The sequence below is a fragment of the Myripristis murdjan genome, chromosome 5, assembly GCF_902150065.1.
Source record: "Myripristis murdjan chromosome 5, fMyrMur1.1, whole genome shotgun sequence".
Taxonomy (NCBI): Eukaryota; Metazoa; Chordata; class Actinopteri; order Holocentriformes; family Holocentridae; genus Myripristis; species Myripristis murdjan.
In genome coordinates, this window is record NC_043984.1 from 25,522,645 (window position 1) to 25,543,014 (window position 20,370).

Genomic DNA, 20,370 nt, shown 5'->3' on the forward strand with positions numbered 1-20,370 from the left:
TTTCCTTACTGATTGGCCAAAGGAGTGCATCTATTGAGAGAAGCATTTCCAAAAAAAAAAAAAAAAAAAAAGGTGGAGCTGAGCAGAAGTAATGCTGGGGTTTCCAAAAGCATATACATAAAGCCACAAAACCCAGTGGGGATGTTGGTCATTGGCAGCAAGAGAAATTATTATTTTTTACGCCAATCAGCCTTAAGGGTTATGAAATGTTGAAAATAATACCCATCCATCTACAATCACTGCCAACTGGTTGCAAGGTGAATGTCCTATGCCAACAACATTGCTGAAAAGGGACATGGCTTAGGACAAACAGAGCTGTAACTTCCAACTGTAACCTAAATGGAGGTCTGTTCTTGTTGTCTCGTCATAGTATCCTACTATAGCTCCCTCTGTCTCTCTGTTATGAGTGCTTGATTTAAAAGCAACATACAGGGCAACTATTGTTTTGTTTGAATGATGCAAATCATTAAAAAAAAAAAAAAAAGTGTGGATAGTGGACAGCAATGTGACTTCAGACAGCATGATCCAAGTTCGGGGCAAAGCATGTTGTGCTCTCTGTTGAAACCACAAACCTTCAACACCTGGCAATGCACCATTTCTTATGTAATACTGATTGCACTCTTCCAGTTTTATATGACTTCTCTGTGCCGACGCTGACCAGACAGCCTCCCTCTTTGCAGATATTTAAAAAGTCACAAGGTCATGGTCTGATCTGTGGCTGCTGAAAAGATAGATGAGATATAATGAGAGCTTTCACTCTTTCAAAAAAAAAAAAAAAAAAAAAGGAGATAAACACCCTATCTAGTCTGTTATTACAATCCAGCCTGCTTGGCACTGTTAAACTATCAATTCACCCCTCTCTTCCCCAGTACTGAGCAACACTTGGAATCAAGAGTCTTGGTTTTCTCTCATAGATGTCATAGATGTCTGGTGCAACAATTTCTATCTACTTCATTTATTATTTTGTTAGAGAAGTGTAAAGCTCCATTGTCAGGTAACCCGAGGCGCATAGGTTTGGAACGAGAGACATACTTACTGAACATGAAAGTAATGTTGGCTTCTCACATTACCCCGTTCGTGCCGTTACCAAGCACGTTTGACTGCAAAATCCGGATTATTTTAATAGTGTGATTGCTATGTTCCGTGCTTGAATACATTATATCGGTTGGAGGGGGTGTGCTCCAGCATGATACGGGCGTTCATGCATGAGCACATGCACGGTCACGCACGCAGCGCGCGAACGTGGATACCACGTAAATCATGGGACCGTCACTCCCCATTTCCTCCTGCCCCCGCGAAATTGTTTGATTGCGCAACGCGGCGATTACCGGCGAATCACCGCGTTGCGCAGTCAATAATCAACCATGTCGTCTGTGTCGCTGCATATAAATCGATTTATAATGAAAGGTATATGGCAGTCTGTGTGCGCGGCGCACCTGCCAGATCCTGCAGACCTGACCGGGTGAGCGCGCACACCAGCAGGACCCGGGTCTGCTGGATCAGGTGGGCCACCGGGTCAGGTGTGTCTATGATCTGACAGGTGCGCTGCGCACACAGACTGCTATATATAGGAGCCAGTTGACATGCCGCTTCGGCTGTCAGTTGGACGCTTTCTGAAGAAGGAGGAAGTCACCTCCGAGACTGTCAAGGTAAATTAACATCCCGTAACCTATGTCTGATTAAAAGAAACAAAAACATCTTTTAGTAAAAGGAAGACATTATGAATGTATTTGAACTAGTATATCGATTTATAATGACGTATGTCCTATTTCAGGATTCCTATTAAAGGATTGGCCACACTCTTGGTTTAAGTCATTCAGTGACTTTATTCAGCAGTCTAACTAAGGACTTTTATTTGTGAATGCTGTTATGATGATTACCACTAGGTGGTAGACCCACTCTATTCCTGTGGTATCTGGCCATTGTGAAACCCAGGCAGATATCCCTGATCCCTAACCCTTTGAGTCAGTATAATTATGTCACAAACTTCTAAAGGCTACATTTGTTTTCTATTGTCTAAATACTGGGTTAAGTTACACAGGCCTATGCATTGGCTGTACTGAAGATTTCCTTGTAGGTACTATGATAAAAAAAAAAAAAAAAAAAAAAAAAAAAAAAAAAAAAAAAAAGTGCAGTCTTTCCACAACTTTACAACTAACCTCACTTTATTATAGAACCTCAGTTTTGAAACCTTGATGGCTTTTATACATGCATCCTGTACTGTTTCATGTCAGCACATTTCAGCAGTCATTTCCTCTTCACTGAAAGTTTCGCTCTGCCGTCTGTATGAAATTCCACTTCTCCTTCCTTCCATGTGTCACCTCTACCCTATTTGAAATATGTGTGAGCTAAAGTGAAGCTGAAGCTATATGTCTCTGTGATTTCAGCTGAAAGATGGACAAACCAGAGAAGAACCAAACATCTGAAGCAACATCTAATGACCACAAGACAATGAACGCCTCTGGAAAGGACTCAGAAAAGGTTAGTTTTTGTGTTCTTCTTCTTCTTCTTCTTCTTCTTCTTCTTCTTCTTCTTCTTCTTCTTCTTCTTCTTCTTATTATTATTATATGCCCAATTTATATGAACTCATGTCATTTAACCCAGTATTTTTATGACCATGCATCTTATCTCTTGTTGATACTGTAAGCCGTATGTACATTACAGCTGTCTGCTGGCTTTGGCTGTCAATACATGACGATACCGTGTGTAATGTTTTGCAATCTGAATGGGATGTTATCATGGTAGCCTCATGTTGATAGCAGTATATAGGTCACTGCTGTTTTGCATAGTTGCTGTCTCCATTATTTACCTGTTATGTCATAGGTTACTTTCACCCAGCAGATGATTGGTGTGGACAAGGGGTGCTGATCAGGGGGCTGCGACCTTAGATTAACATGACCTCTGTTATTTACACACAGCACACTCTTTCCTGTCCAGCTTATATGAGTTCCTGCTGTTGACTTGTGAGGCTTTGGCCAATCCCTGTCCCGCTCCACTGTTTGAACTTATCAAGCAGTGAGGTAGAGAAGCCTTTAGGCCCCCACTGGCATTCAAGTGGAAACAAAAACCAGTTTTGTTGATGCAATACAAAATAAAACGGATGAAAATGGCCCATCTTTCATCATCTGAAATATAATATAAATGGTGAAATAATAAAAAATAATGTTAATCTTTTGAGTTCCACGCCATACTAATAACATGCTGTCTGATGTTTTTAATGATTTAGCACAATCAGGGCTGAGCTAACTAAGGCTAATATCATTTAGCTTACTTTCTTCCACTCTCACTGTGCAAAAAATACCACACAAAAACAAAAATACCACCTGAAAACTTGTTAACTGTGTAATTGCTCTATTTAGACTTGTGCTTAATTGTTGTCATGGGATTTAAGACTGATCCTCTTATATTTCACTGTCTATGCAGCATCTCATTCAGATGTAATAACGTAATTAGTCAACACAGCAGCCACTGATGAGAAAAATGCCCGATGACCACTAATCCTTTCAGTGATGAACCGCATGTCGAGTCCATTAGGCATCATTTATTTCATTTAATATGTTTATGACAAACAAAGGGCCTCCTTCTTTAGCCCATGCTGTACCTTGTCTATTTCCTTCCTCAACCATATGAAATCAATGAGGGCAAAGTGTGTTATCAGGCAAACCCAGGAGGCTGCTGCTCAGCTCCATTTAGTTAGGAATGCATCTGTAAGTTAACACTGAACTTGGGTGTGGAATTATTCATTGAAAATTTTCAGCAAATACATAGCACTGTATCTGCTTCTGTAATGAATTTTTGCCACATGAGAAAAAATGACACAGACTCGCAAGCAAATTACATTTTTAAAGAAAAGTAAAATCCTTCAAAAGAACTATGATCATCCTCTGTATTTTAGAGATATTGAATGAGGAGCATCAGGTTTTATAGCACTGTAGATTGAGCATTTTGGAATTGAATTTTTCGCCCATAACCCATAGGGAAATCTTTCGTAGACCACTTTGGAACTAACTTAAGTTGTTAAAACTTGTGTTTGTGTTGTCCTGCTGTGTCTGCTGGAAAGCCATTTCTTTAGAGCCATTACTGAGAGGGTGCTGATCTAATGGGCTGCTATTTTTGCATCCTGCTGAGAAGTCAATAATTGCACATGGTATTAAAGTACAAAGGTGGCTCCTAAGCTGGTGAGAGTCATGGCCTGTTTCAGTGAGACACATGCAGACCATGCAGAATTTCAGATTTTTTTTGGAAACATCACCTTATATGATCAACATTTCTTCAGCCTATAGGCCTACAGCAAAAAAAAATCGCCATCAACAAGTGTGTCTGGGTTCACATTCATCTCATGTATTTTGTTTTCCTTTTTCTTTTTTGCTCACTCTTAGGAGTGAATGTGTATTTCTAACAATGCACTCTGTAAGAGACATTTGAAGGTCAGACTACTTTATTTGTCTGCCTGCTCGGTGTTCCTGTTTAATGTTCAGACATGTAACCTGCTTTAAAACTGGCTATTTTGATACACCATCTGCCAATTCATGGAGAAACATGCTGTAATATACAGTATGTTATGGTATAGCATTTAATCTCCAACTGTTCCACTGCAGTATTTCAGTGGCTGGCAGCAGAAGACAGCAGTAATGGGCAACTCCTGAATAATGACTTTTATATAACTGTGTGAGTGATAGAGTGCATATGCGGCCATATTTCCCTTGGTAAATGAATGAATTGAATCTAATATTGTTATTTCTTCTGATTTTAAAATACCAGTTACACTACAGAGGTTTTAGAATTGGAGCTGATTCAGTGCAGAGTGGGATGTGTGCTGTGCTGAAGGTAAGCTCGGGCACTGACCTTGTTTTCAGTAGCAATGACAAGACTGACTCAGTCCATGGGCAGCACTGCTGGTCTGACTTGATCAGTTTTGCCTCTAACAGTGAAAGGACAGCTCTCGTTTGTAGAGGGCCCTTCAGATGAGAGCTACCAAGAGCTGCAGGTCTGGTAGTGGGGGATTATGTTGTTACTGTGGACCAATTTTTTTTAACCTACTGAGAAACTGGGCCAGAAGTTTAATCTGTTTCATTGAGATTAAAGATTGAATGTAAACTCCACCAGCAGCAAAGTGCAGGTGAACTGTGTAATGCCAGTCAAGGCCCTCTGCACCTGCTCCTTGTTGGCAATCATATTTAGAGGACTGCAGTTGTCTGCTCTGCTCTAAAGATGAATAATACATCAATTCTTAAAAAGTTGCATGATTTCATTTTGTCCCTTTAATCCATTAACAATTCAGTTAATGCTGCTTGGTAATATACTTATCAGCTGTCATCACACAGACAAGTTTGTTCTTCATAATCATAATTCACATTATGTTCACAGGTTAATAGCATATTATAACGAATCACAAATAGTTTGGTAATTTTATCCACAGTAATGGCAGGGCAAATTTACGAATAACAAATAGTTTGGTAATTTTATTCACAGTAATGACAGGGCAATTTTCCATTCTAATCTTCTCCTCCAACTCTGGAATATGACTTTCCCTCTTAGAATAGAGCACAAATGTAACTCTTTGTCACTGAAGAATGTAATTTTGCTTTTGCTTTCATTACTTTCAGTCGCTGAGTTGAGAAATCTTTACCTCACTGTTGGCAGGATCCTGAATAATGTTCACCCACCTTTTTAACATTTATTTATGCATCACTGTAAGGTCTGTGATTTATTAGTCTGTTATCTAAAAGTCCTGAGAGGCCCAGTGTTAGGCCCCATTGCAAGGCATGCACTATATAATATGAATACAAGCTAAGAAGCGGTGCTTGCATTATGGCATTTTGATGCTATCTGCTCTTGGGACTGGGGACATGGAGAGGAGCAATATTGAAATTAACTCACTTCTTGGGTTTGAGCTGTTTTCTAGGCATTAGCTGTTTATCAGGTTGCTTCCAAGCGTAGTGTACAGTTAGAAATAAGTAGTGACACTGGGCTTAAGTTGCTCAAAGCCATTGGAGTGTGTTGTTTTTTCCCTCCCCATTTACCTCTTCCCCAAACCTGAGTATGTTCTCACATTTCTCATTTCCACTGCTGAATAACCTTAGCTGTTTTTGCCTTTTTTTTAGTTATTAAAACTAATTTGTCCTTTGCAGTTCTGTGGAGTGTGTTGATGGTGTCCCAGTCGTAGGGTAGTCCCATAAATCTTAGATGTACATTCAATTGTCTGGAACAACAGCATAATGATTCATTTCCAGCAGGGATTTCGCGAACACATAATAAAATAACAAGGTAGTTATTGTAGCCGCAGTATCTCTAGACACCTGTGGTCGTATCGTTTCCATTCATCATAGCTTTGAACTTTCTTATCAAGTAAACAGGGAGAGATACTTCTATTTGGTTTCACGCATCAAGTTCATCAAGTGAGTTGGGCAGTGGCTTCAACACAAGTATGGCTTCCCTCATTTCACTTAACGCTGGCAGATAATTTAAGGATTCTCCAAAATCTGCTTGGTACATCAGATTGTATAATACTCCCATAACCCGGGTACTAAACCCTTGTACAGGGCTTGCGGAGACTGTAGCTGTAAACTGGTCATTTACCCCAGGTGCCATTTAATTACTCATATCTGATGGCTGCATTATCATCACAAATTTGAGGTTTATGATCAATTGGGGAGTGAGACAACTTTTAGCTTAGCATCAGGTTTAGGCAGTGCATATGAATAAGCAGTCACAATGAGCAGGACAGCGGCCTCAGCACAGATGTAGTGGCTTGTCATTTTTTTTTTTTTACTGGAGTTTAGCTGGTAACCAAGTTCTAGGTGTATCTGTAAGTGTGATTGTGGATTCCCCTCTTTAATCTCTGTCTTGCGTTTCTCTCTTCTTTCTGTGTTCAAATGCTACCCTCTCTCCCATTACTTCTTCCTCTGATCTCCCATTCGGTGTCTCTTTCCTGTCTTGTTTTTGGTCCCAGGCGTGTGGTAATCTCATAAAGCCATGCCTCCGGGCTGCTGCTCCCGCCTGGAGGCATGGTGTAGGAGTGAGGTGAGGGCAATGTTCTGCTTTCAAAGGTTCTTTGTCTTCTACTTTAAATTCTAAAAACACACAGGGGCATATCTTTTGCATCTAGAATGGGTCCACATCTGTTTCAGGGAGGTGGTTCATCATACGCGTGCTCCTACTGCTAAACTGCTGCTGCCATCCTTTATCAGCATAACCAGCAATGCACTACTAATAACTTTGAGTTGAAAGAGGTACTTGAGTATCTCATAAATCATTTCATAAATGCATAAAACCACGAGAGCTGGATAAATAACTGCAATATTCTCAAAATTTCAATATGGCTACATGCAATATCCACATCCACAGCAGGAACTGCAGTTTTTTGATGAATGAAGCATTCTGGTGCAGCAGAGACGCCCATATTGTATTTTCCAGACAAAATAAAAAAAAATGTTTGTTTGGTACATACCCCAGCAAAAAATCATATCATTTTATATGATTGTGTCATATAATGTCATTCCTACTAAATTTGTAAATCTTACTGCAGTTGCAATGTCTGCAATATAAATTAATTGCAAAATTATTATTATTATTATTTTTTTTTTTTACCCAAATTGTTCAGTCCTAAATGCCACCCAGAGGTGTTAATCACAAAAACTTGCAATTTAAATAATTTTCACCCTGTGTTTCAGTGCACATCCACATACAGCGTTCTGTTGAACTTTTTGACATTTTCAGCTCTGTAAGTTAAGGTGATGTATCTCTACAAACCAAATAGAACAAAAATGTCAGAATGGCGTTACAGTGAGATATTACGGTGATTCATCTTGGAGCACAGGAGCCTCTTTCAGCTGCCCTGATCCCTCCTGCTCTGGCTTCACCCCTGCCCTCCATCTAAGTCATGCTGAACATGCATTCATCACCTTGACCTTGTCATTGAGTCGATATTGTGTTTGTTGTGATACATTCAAGGACAAAGTAGGGGAATGCCCTGATACTGTCTTACATACCAGGACCTGGATGTGTCTACAGGAGTTTTATAGTCAGATTGTGTATTGTTGTATTTGACGTCACTTTTTTCAAATAATTTTTAAATAACTCAGATGTTTTATTTAGAATGTTTTATGTGCAGTTTGTCTCACGTTTACACATTTTTATATATTTTACTAATGTTGCTCATTAGTTGCTCATTGCTTTGTGGTATTGGGCTACAATAAATTTGGACTTGACTTAATTTGAAATGGCATCTTCTGAACTCCCTTGGCTTTATAGTCTGATCTTGACCATGATAGCAAATGGTCTGATCGCCGAATGACAAGGCCTCCAACACGTCTGTGCTTGTATGTATGAACATGTGCATATGCGTGTGCTCTCTCAACAGCAGCCAATCACAGCCTGTCTGGTGGGCGCAGCCTTCTTCGGTGCCTTGGGGTCATCTTTTCTGTACGGCTACAACCTCTCGGTGGTCAACGCGCCTGCTGTGGTGAGTCACACTGTTGGGTCACCTTGCAAGTGTTGCTGCACAGAATTGCCATTGAGCTCCTGATGTGTTGTCCATCTTGTTACCAGTGCTAGAAATCAATAAACTCTAATTTACATTTGAGGTTGGACAGGCGAGAGTTGAGTGTTGAGATACTGAGCTGTTCTTCAAAGTTGTTTTGAAAAGGCCACATCAAATTGGATATATAGACTTCCTGCATCCTTTAAGCCCCATGTGTTGGGCCCATTCATAACCATGGGCCTGTCATTTAATTACAAAACTCGTGCCATTTAATTCAAATCATCTGGACTGGAAGTTTTGGAAATAATTAGTTGTCCTTTATCTACCAAGATGCCTGCAATGCAAGAAAAATAAACTGTACAGATGGTATTGCTCTGGTGACCTGTGAGTTTCAGCATTTCTCTTTTGAAACACAGTGAACCTTGACTGAATGTGAAAAACAAATATATAGCTCCCCTGAAAACAAACAAACCCCCCTCCTAACCGGAAGAAGTCGTCAGAGCTGGTACATATGCTGTAATTGGATATAGGTCAGTGACTGTAACATTTTGTTACAAAGGCAATTTTTAAGCTCAAGATTAATGTCAAAATCACCTCCAAAACTCAACATGAACAACACTTACATGAACAGCTGGGTATGATTAATTGCCATCCATGTGTAATTGTGATCTCATGTTTAAACTCAGGATGCAGAATAGGGAGATTCACTCAAAGAGAGTTCTTGTTCTTGTTCTTGTTCATGGACGCTGACAGGACAGCACCTACGCTCTGCTTTAAGACAGCATCACCAAACAACGATGAATTAGATTTAGCACGGCGTGGAGCGCTGGCACAGAGCCTGGAAGTTTTCAGGGACTAATTCCCCTTTGATTGGAACAACTGTGAAATTAAAGCCCCATTCAAGCTGTGATTTATCACTCAAGTTGAGAGGCTCAATTTAACAGAAACACAGGTGTTAACTCTTCTCAAGGGTCATGCTTTTCAATTTGCCCTTGTGTTTATTTGGAAGTAATTGCATGCCCCACAGGCCACTCAGCTGACATTCAAACGCAACAAAAATCAGCTCTGCAGTGTGAGATGTTGTTAGCTTTGCAGTTAAAAGAGTAGATCTGAGAAAACTATTAACACTGCAGTCAAATTTTTTTTTATTGCAAACAAAATAAAGCAAAATGCAAATATGAAAGTTTTGTTTGTGAATCCAAAACTTTTAATCTGAATCTTATAGGCGGGACCTCTGCAGAAAGATGCAAGACATGTTGCAATTATAGTGTGTGTGTGTGTGTGTGTGTGTGTGTGTGTGTGTGTGTGTGTGTGTGTGTGTCTGTGTGTGTGTGTGTGTTTTATCATTATTTATTTATTATGCTATCAAACAGAATAAGTTTGCAACAAAAAAAAAAAAAAAACATTTGAGAGCAAAACTATCAACACTGCAATCAAAAAATATATATGTTTTTTTTGTTTAGTTTTTAGCTTTAAATAAAAAAACTTTTATTTTTTCCTGCACCATCAGAGAGTGATTTGTTGAACAGTGAAGTAATGGTCACAGAGCAGTGGGGATCCTCTTTTAATTAGGCCTTATGTAGACCAGTTGAGCACAGCAAAGATTACAGTGCCAGCCTTGATTAGCAACGGGGACTCAGGATGTCGGGTGCAGCGATAAAGAAGAGGATGAAAGGCAAAGGAAATCCAACAGCTGTGGTCTGTTGCTCTGAGAGGTAACTCTGTGATCTCCAGGACTTTGCTGTGCCTTAGCATTTACACTGCCATAGATAAAAACAACATAAAGCACGTCGTGTAGTGTTTAAGGGATATGTTGCCAGTGAGGACAGGCCTTTCTTTGACATTTGAAAGTACAAGAGATTTGGGACTAAGTGAACAAACCCTGGTAGACTGGAATCTGTTATACATATGTTTCATGCAATAGATGTTTATTTTTAAAAATTTAGTAATGTGTTTACTTATTCTTTTCATAATTCACTGCCACTTTACATGTGATGTTAATGTTGGTGTCAAATGTCAAGTGTTTTCCAAGTTTGTCAAGTTTAAGGAAGAGTAAATGTCCCGTGAGGGATCAACAATATTTTCTTTTTATCAACTGCATTGGAGTGATAATAGTAATGATAATAAATGTAAGACTCTAAAATCTACAGAGCCTCCCAAATAGATAGAGGTCAGATGAGGGAAAGACCTCGCTCTCGCATTCATAATCCGTGCCCACGAATTACTAATCCATGCCCATGGATTTGAGCTTGGATTATGGTACCTGTTCTCTGAGGAAAAAAACTTGTTTGAGCGCATGGATTGCAAACTGTTTGCACTTTTTTGCAAATATGTGGGCATAGGTTTGTAATTGAAGGGCAGCGTTTATAAACTGCACACAGATCTTTAAACTGAGAGTACAGATTTACACATGGGTCTTTTTTTTTTTTTCTAATGACTTGATGTTGATCTTTTCTTTCACCATTTGCTGTGGTTTTCAAAGTGGAGTCCGGGGACCCACACGGGTCCTTCAGAGGCTTCCAGGGCATCTGCAGCAAAATAAGGAACAGTTTCATTTACACTATAATTTAATTTACTGAAACTGAAAAGACATTCTCAAGAATATGATTATTTTGAACATTAAGTTTTATTATCTCAACACCTTGAATCTGTTTGTCGGTGTTCTTGACATCTGAACATTTTAATATGTAACACAAAGCAAAGCATCTTTTCATATCAGCAGAATCTCTTGATCCATGGTCTGTGGCTCAGTGAAAGTCAACTTGGGGTTTTTGAACAAGAAAAATTTTGAAAACCCCTGACCTGTAGGATATAACAGCTTTGTTGTAGCAAGGGTTGGTATGGTTCACGTACCGTTGCCTCACAGCAGAAAGCATCCAGGTTTGATTCCCTTCCCTTTTCTGTATGGAGTCTGCGTGCTCTCCCTGTTCACACGTGTTAGACCTGTGATGTACAGGTGACGCCTTCCAGGCGGCTTCCCTGATTTCAAGTGAAATGAATGCTAAGATATGTTCCAGTCCCAGACCCTGAAAAGCATTTAGTGGCTAGGGAGTGCATTAATGAGCCGTTGCGAGGACATGGATGGATTGATAAACTGATCAGCTGTGATTAGATTCCCTGGGGAGCAGCGATGTTGCCGGAGTTTGGACTGCCTATTACTGTGTGTCTCAGTAACAGGCGTATTGATACTCTCTGCAGGTTAGTGGCTCACAAGCTGGAAATTAGTGGCTTATCCTTGGCTGCCAGCATCCCCTAATCAGTTGTTGTAGAAACTGACGTCATCAGATGAGTCACTTCCGCTGACAAGTGTTTCTGATTTTCTGTTATTTGAAAGCCGGTGGTTCAAGGGCAATACAGGTTACATTCTTTTCTTTTCAAGTGCTGCACACAGCCTTTCTATTCAATTACAACATACTGGCTGCTCAGACAATTTCAGAATCAACTAAGCAAGCAAATCTGTGCAGAATATAGCTTTCAGTCCAATGGCATCTCCAACCTCTCATTAGTTCACATGATCCCTCTGCAGTTAAACCACTCCTTCCATATCTATGTGTGTAGGCAATGAGCAGTTCAGCTTACAGCAGTTAAAGTGACAGGTAGGATTCTTACACATGTAGTGGTATTTGCTGGTCCATGTGAGTGCGATACAGCCAAGTTTGGTACATTAAATCCTTCCCTGTTGCAAGGAGTACTTCACTGTGAGTGTGCAGCTCCAAAATGGATCAAGTAGATACAGACTGGAAAACAACGCGATTTAGATCAGCGATACACATCTGAAAATTTGTTTTGAAAGATGCACAACAACATGTGTTTGTATTGGTTTCACTTTTGAGCGCTGTTCTAGATCTGTGTTCTGCTGTAGATCAGTGTAGATCAGAATCCAAACTATTTAGGAAATTAATTTTCAGTAGGCAAAGTCCTTGAATTTTGATCATAAATCAGAGCAGTAATGTATCATTTTTGGCATGACTACGCAGAGCCAAGTGAATGCAGTGATGCTCTACTCTGAAACAGAACATAAAATACAGTTAATCTATTATTGAGTCTTAAAATCAGATTTTTCTTAAAGAAAAAAAAATCCACTATCTCATATTGTAATTCATTTTAACTGCTTTGTTCGTTTAATGGAAACTGAATCAAGAATAACCTGCCTAGTGCTCTGTCCTGCAGTCTCGGGGAGTTGTATCCACCAGAGGCTGTGCTCCAAACAATGGAGGTGCTATTTGTCCCTCCATTGCATTTACTGAGAGGCCAATTAAAATCCACTTATTACTCAGCTAATTTGGTGTCCAGAGACACAAACTGTCTGTGCCCGTACACGACCTTGTTTAACATTTAACACCTCTTTCTTTTTATATAGAAACATGTGTACGACCACACACACACACACACACACACACACACACACTCAGCACATGATTTGGATTGATTTCTGCAAACCATTGTAAAGTCACGTTGGGGACTTTGGGATTGGCGCTCGCATCTAGACGTACAGATTATGAGATAATGAAATGAGTGGTAGACAGAAACATATTTCAACAGAGCCAAATTTAATCCATCATTCTGTTTGTCTTCAGAAAGGTGACTTTGTCTTTAATCTCCTTCCTGCGCCTTTCATGCTCTAAGAGGCCTTTTTTCAAGGTACAAACAGCCACATTTTTGTCAAGGATACATTTTAGGCATGTCTGATCAAAAGGCATTACGGTCTGATCTTATTTGTTTTCCGCTCACAGTTAACATATAGGCAAGGACTAAATATATACAGTCTAGCTTACAAACAGTACAGTTCAATGGAACAAGGAAAGCATATTTTTGCTAATTATTTTGGAGAACGATGAATTTGAAAGGTGTCTGCCTCTGTTCTCTCCTGCTCTGCAGTTCATAAAAGCCTTTTACAACAAAACGTGGATGGAAAGATATGGACAGCCTATTGGAGCAGAGACAGTCACCCTTCTGTGGTCCATCACAGTCTCCATATTTGCTATCGGAGGCCTTCTTGGAGCGTTCGCTGTCTCTGTAATCATCAAAGTCCTGGGAAGGTAAGGTGGCTCCTTTTAGACCACAAAAATAATGACCAACTTAGGCAATCAAGTCATGCACTGTGTCTTTTTCTCTTTTGCATTTTCAAGGCTCTGTTAATCCTCCTGTTACCTTTTATCAGTAGGGGTCAGTTTGACCCTGGCAATTTAAACCTCCAGAGGACAATTATGATAAAAAAAAAAAAAAAAAATGTTACCCACATTTATGTCTCAGGTCCTTTCTGTGTCTTCTTGACTACCTAAACAGCCCTTTAAATAAAATATAACCTCACCCTCTCACTGCCCTCTAATACATAAAGTTTATGTATTAGAATCATGTTTTTCCTCCCAAATGTCACATTAACTATCAGTGGCTCTTATACTAATTCAAGTATGGTTATGTTCTGTTAGGGCCCTAAAGCAGAGGGAAGTATTTGATGGTATAGTTTGTTATAGTTCCACAGTGTCATCCAAAACAACTAACACTAATTCATGAAAACTTTCATATTTTCTGTGTTTTACACAGCTAAAAAAAGCTAAAATTTATCATGTATTTGGAGACATTAAACATTGAATGGGGTCAAATTGACCTCAAACGGAATAATGAAGTGTTATTTTTTTTGGTGGTATATCTGTTGTGTTGCTATGCCTGGCTAGAAACAAGTTTTTGCTTTCTGTTTTGGAACTGGAGAAGCTGTTCTATATACTAAACCACAGCCTCCACATCCTGCTTTACTTTTCCCTCTTTCTGCTTCCTTTTTTCCCCTCGATCTCTATTCATGTCAGTTTCTCTCATATCCTTCTGTACCTCTTCCAGTCTCTCCCTCTTTTCTCTGTCAGTCTCTCTAAATCCATCTATGTCTTTTCTCCATTACTTTATCATCCCTCCAGCTTTTCTCTCGCTCTGACTCCATTCCTCCAACTCTTTAACCTTGCCACACTCCACACCCATCAGCTCAGTGCAAGAACCGTGAGCATTAAGGATGAACACAGACATGTGGCATCGTATAGCACATAGGCGGAGGCAGAGCTCCTTCTGTCCAGGCCCAGGGATTCCCAGTGGGGTTAGGCATCACAGATTTACTCTGATGGATGTGTCATCGGCTCTCCGTTCTCCCCCTCCAGGTTCTGTTTCTATCTGTTGATGGCTGCTTGCTGCTTCGACCAGCTGTGCAATGGCAAATACATATTTCTGTTTTGCAATGACACTGGTAGAGTTTGAGTAAAGCCCCATTGTTGTTCCCACTGAGCCGTCACTGGCTTTAATATTCATGTTTTTTGTTTTTTTTTTTCTTAAATTTGGAACAAATAAATCGGTAACATGCAAGCCTCAAGAGAAAGACTATTTTAAAATAAAAGCTATTTGTGTGAGGCTTCCTTTCTCTCTTACTAGAGAGTGGAAAAATGTGTAAACTACATGTAACACAATGTCTCCAATAAAGTCACATGTACAGCATCGCATCTCGGTTGTTGAGAACATACCGAGGTGGCTGCTGCATCGTGGCTGTGGCTGAAAAGCTCACAGGCAAAAAATGCAAAGTGATGTCTGGACGAACTTGTGAGGCGTCTTTGAGCTGCAGCACCAAACCTCCCCAGAGTTACTCAGCAATACTTTATATTTGGGTATTCATTAATGCAGACATTTGAAATAGTAACTCTAAATTATACTTTTATAATTAATACAGTCGTTTGTTGAGGGAATTCGGCATTGCTTTGATGAAATCACGCTGTGGGATATGAATACACAAAGCGTAACAATGACGGGTGCTCTCTCATTGGAAAATCCTTTATATCATTCTTTTGTTGTTTTTGTCAGGGATGCTGGTTAAAGATTTAGGGATTTATGTCTAGCATGTCTGTAAATATTAATGTAAGCTTTTTATTCTGATCCAGATAATACAAAGACAAGTCATTTTCAAACAATAGCCAAGCGCCTACAACTACAGCATACCAGTGCCAGTATTACCCAGTACAGCATGGCCGTGAGTGTGTTATTGTGATTATACCAGTCCCATTAACTTTAATTGTGTATCAGCTTCTATAGTTTGAGAAGTCAAAGTGACTTTCTATCAGTGTAGTTATACTTCGCATATTCTGTTGTAGTATATCTGTGTCTGTGCTTGTGGCTCTGTCTTGTGTACTTGTGTACTTGTGCTTTTTAAAGTCAGTATTGTATTGTACTTCATGACATTTTAAATCATATTCATTACAGAGAACAAATGATCAATGAACAGTCAATCAGTCGTAATCTGGTTCTACTTTTTATCATTTCCAAATTTCCAATAAAAGGCACTCTATGAAAAAAAATGCAGATGGAGGCAAGGATCATTTAGATTCAACTGGCAAAAATGTGGAATCCGTGTGGAAAAAAGGAAATAATGTCAGTGAGTTGGTCTGATGATAAGAACAATATAAACTCAGTGGTACTACAGGGTCCTCGCCGAAATCAAACCTCAGCAACTGTGTGCAGTGCACCTTTAATAGAATGTAGTTTGACCGGCTCTGCATGGAAACTGCATGGAAATGATCACACCTAACACAGTTACTGTTCTGAAAAAGTAACCCAGTAACTTTTTTGTCTGAGTGCGGTTTAAATGAGCTACTTTTTACTTTTACTTCAGCAGATTTTTACAGCTGAGCTTCTACTTCTACTGAAATAAAATATCAGCAAAGTAACTGTGGAGCTGACTGTGGTATAGTTTATCATATGTGATGATGATGACGCGCAGTAATGAACTACTTTCTGGTTGTCATTGCCATCATACTTTGTCAGACCCACCGGAGAGGAAAACTCAGTAAGACGGTCTTTGTACTTCACTCCCATTCTAGTAGCTGTTCCACTGTGCTGAAAGCTCCCCTCCCCTAACCACACACACACACACACACACACACACACACACACACACCTCTGCCCAACACACTGGGGACTGGCTTGTTTGCTGTGGCTCATAATGATCCACTAAGCTTTGATTGTGCCTCTCCCCCTGCTGTAGTGGTCATAATGTGGACTGTGGTGGCACGTTGACGCCACACAGTGAGCAGGCAGCCTCCCCCGACTCCTCCGTACCACTACCTCCCACTTGAAGGCGTGAGTAAGACAGCTGGCACTAATGAAAGTTGAAGTTTGGCTGTCTCACAGTGACGCATGTATCCCGCTCTTCTCTTGAGACTGTTGGGAGAATATAGAGTGTTGTCCCAGGGGGCAATTTGTAAATCAGGGGCACAACACAGAAAAATCCCCTACCATGTAAAAAAAGGTGAGAGAATTCAGTCGGAGCTGTCTCCCATGCCCAGTGCACATCGTCCATAATTAATTTTGGGATAAAATAGTGGGAAAAGCATTGTTTTTGTTCCAGATGGAGCTGTTTACTGGGTTTATTACTTTCCTCAGAATCCCTTGGTTAATATAAAAGTGAGATAAATTGTCTAAAATAGAAAATGATGCTTATGTAGGCTATAAAATGTAATAATGTCGCCAAGCAACACCAACATCTCTGCTTGGCTTATTTTCTTTTCTAGCCCACCAAACCTTAGCTGCATTTTGTTGGTGTACGTTTTCATATGGTGTAAAACTGGCAAAGTTGAAAAAAAAAAAAATGTAATCTTGGAGGTTTTACATACTCTTTGTGCCTGCTTTTGAAGCATATTAGGGTGGAACCTTAACAAGTACCCATATTCTGCTTTTGAAAAGTCATGTCCTCGAAATTTTAATTAATGAAGCTATAACTAGTTTGGTTATTTTTCTTGCACATAATCCCAAATTGTCAGGATTATTACTAATTCTCTTATTTAAAGAATACCGCCAGCTGACATGATGAGATCATTTACAATAAGCTCAGGGAGGAAATGGCAATCAGCTACACTGATTACACCTGCCATATTGATAACTTAGGTCAATCTTAAAATGGCAGATGCATCAATTTGGTATAGCACCCACCATACCTCCACTTCATAGCCAACAGTGAAATATGTATGAGCACTGTTCACCTGGCAAATTAGTTTTCTCAAAAACACCTTTGCACATACAGTATAGACCGTCCTATCACTGAGTGAAGAAACCTACAGATGCATCTGCAAGCGGCCTCCACAGGTGTTCACACTGGTGTGCATCATTAGGAGGAGAGCAGGCACGTCCATTCTCTGAAACAAATGCAGTCCAAACCTTCTGTCCTCAGCAGTGCATGTGATTGTCGAAGGCTGTGGGCTGCATGCAGACAGCTTGGTTTCCATGAAATCCCAGTGTTGTATGCATGAATGAAAATATCTGCAAAGAATCAAAAAGAATTTTAAAAAAAGGAAAAAGAAAAAAGACTGTAGAAAAGCAATCATGACAAAAGTAATCAATTATGTGAAATGAAAATGAAATGAATCAGTGTTGCACACTCTTATTCTTATGATGCTGCACTCTGCTTACCATATCTTGTAAAAAAAAAAAAAAAAAAAAAAAGTTGTAGTCTCCTGTTCAGAGTATTGACACATTTTTATATACATGAACTCTCTGGATCTGTGGTTCTGTGTAAGCAGGATCCCTGTCAGTGTTTTGAGACAGATCCTGACATATATTCTGTTTAGACTGACATCATGTTCCCCGGGGGTTGATAGGGTATGACGCACTAGAAACCTGGCTGCCTGACCAACTTGGGAATGCTTGTGTATCCCTCAGGACCTCGACTGGGCCAACATGACACGTGATGCACTGTTCTTATATGATCACGAGTCACTCAACGAACAATGCACACAGCCCCAGGGAGACATGTATTGTCATACACACTGACCACAGAATGAACCCCCAGCCAAAAATAACTGATTGTTAGTTGAAGTTCAGTCTTTGATCAGCGGAACAACAGCAGGACTAAAAGACTAAAAAACAGTTTCCATCCGTGAGCCATCAGAACCCTGAACTGCAAGGACACACAAAGTTCCTTCTATCCCAGATAAACAGCCTCTCGAGTATTTTGGTGATGTGTGCGCACTGCGCGCCGGTCAGCCAAACTTCCACAACACCGGCCGCGCTCCACCTCTGGCAGTAGACCTCCTTGTCAATTGTGTAAATGTTCATTACACCTTCGCACAGCACGTTTTAAAGGTGAGGACAGGGGCTCATTTGATTGGTTTAAAGTGAATCGGCTGTGTCAAACCCACTACACACCTTCTCTCCTACCTTGCGCCGGTAGGAGGAACGACGGAGTACTTGCGCCACGGTGCACGGTATGCCAAACTTGCAAAATCCACCTGGCCACACCCAGTTGGCGAAGCGCAGCTGCATTGTGCCCCTACCTTGCCCGGTCTGCAAAATTAGAGCCATTCATGTATAAGTTTGAGAGTAGGAGTGAAAGTGAAGGATTTTTACTTTTTTTCTTTCATTTAAGACAAATAGTTTAATTTTTAGCGATTTCATTAATACTGGCCCAGGTGTGCAGCAATGCAACCTGTCAGTGCCTGCTCAGGTTAGCCTATTCCACAGCAGCGACCACATTTGTGTAGGGGTTGTATAATTTTTTGTCTTGTCTTTTGCTGTATTTCATACTTTATACTAATGTCTTGTCCTGTGTAGTGTGTGTCCTGTACCACTAGGAGGCCTGTCCTGTGCTTTCTGTGTCCAGTCTTTTATAGTGTATGTCCTTTACCCCTAGATGGCTGATAAATGCTGTACTCCAGGTTTGTGTAGTGGTCATAATATCTCCTTGGCATGTGAGAGACCTTCGTTCTTGACTTGACTTATTGTGATTGTAGGTTATTCAGGAATATTAGTTAGTAGGATTATAAACATGAACGAATATGGTAGAACTGGCTTTGAATACAACAAGGCACAGACACCAAGTTAGTGAAGTCATTTAATCTTTTTTTGCATTGAATTTGGAAGTTTACTGCTGGCAAAAACTTAGATGAGTAATTCCATTTGTTTTAGCTGTGGCCAGCAGGTTGTATAAGTCAGTTTCTCAGTTTAAAAAAAAAAAAAAAAAAAAAAAAGAAAACGGTGCAACTGCAAGATTGAGTTTCTCAAGACTCAGAAATAATATACATTTCAAAGATTCCATTATCCACTAATGATGAAGAGGTCACTCTCAGCAGGAGAAGACATATGAAGCCTCTGAGTCTGAGTCATCCGAGGAAATGAAAGCAGCAAATTACAGCAAAAGAGCACAGAGCCAAGGTCAAGGGATTTGTATAATGTGCTGTATTATCCCCTTAAGATTCACCTTGGATCTTAGAGGTGGGGATCTTCAGCATGTTGATTTGGCTGAAACTTATTATTCATCTTCCCTCCATATCCTCCCCCAGACATCTGTGGACCAGCTGGTAGTTTTGCACAGTGTCTCAGAGAGGTTGAAACTCAGAAGTCAGGGAGGAGAGTTGACTATTAGCTGGTGAGAACACACTGAACACTTTAAATGAACGGTTCAAAGAGTGGCCAGCTGGTTCATTAAAAGTTTGGCTGACTAGTGTGGCTCAGGTGGAAGTGACATTCAGTATTTTTTCTCTGGGGTTTATAACAGTCCAATATTTAAATTTCATTTGATTGACTTATTTATTTATTTTTACCATGATCCCTGTAGCTAGTATCACTGTCAAGACCACTTAAGATGAGATTAAGTCTAGATAAAAACAAGAGTAATGTGCATCCATTTTAAGACCTGCGCTTGATTTCATAAAAGCGCTTAGATGAGTTTTATATCTTACACTCTCTTTAAGGTTTGCCTGAACTAAGTTGCACAAAACACACATGAACAGTCACTCAGCGGCACATTTCTCAAATGTGAACCCCTAGAGGTACATGGAGGTACTACAAGGGGTATGTGAGAGAAACCTGAAAACAGAAAAATATGTTTAAAATTAGCTAATTGCGATCAGAAATCAGGGAAAGAGGGT

General features: G+C 40.0%; 1 protein-coding gene across 1 annotated transcript in view; it reads left to right on the plus strand.

Annotated features, from left to right (window-relative positions):
• The first annotated feature begins 1,605 nt into the window (after window positions 1-1,605).
• Window positions 1,606-20,370, plus strand: part of slc2a9l2 (solute carrier family 2 member 9, like 2) — a 104,290-nt gene continuing 85,525 nt past the window's right edge. Inside the window, exons 1-4 of the mRNA XM_030051954.1 lie at window positions 1,606-1,649; window positions 2,388-2,481; window positions 8,363-8,464; window positions 13,361-13,521. Of these exons, the coding sequence (XP_029907814.1) occupies window positions 2,395-2,481; window positions 8,363-8,464; window positions 13,361-13,521 (350 nt within the window). The 5' untranslated portion in view covers window positions 1,606-1,649; window positions 2,388-2,394. The remainder of the gene's footprint in view (window positions 1,650-2,387; window positions 2,482-8,362; window positions 8,465-13,360; window positions 13,522-20,370) is intronic.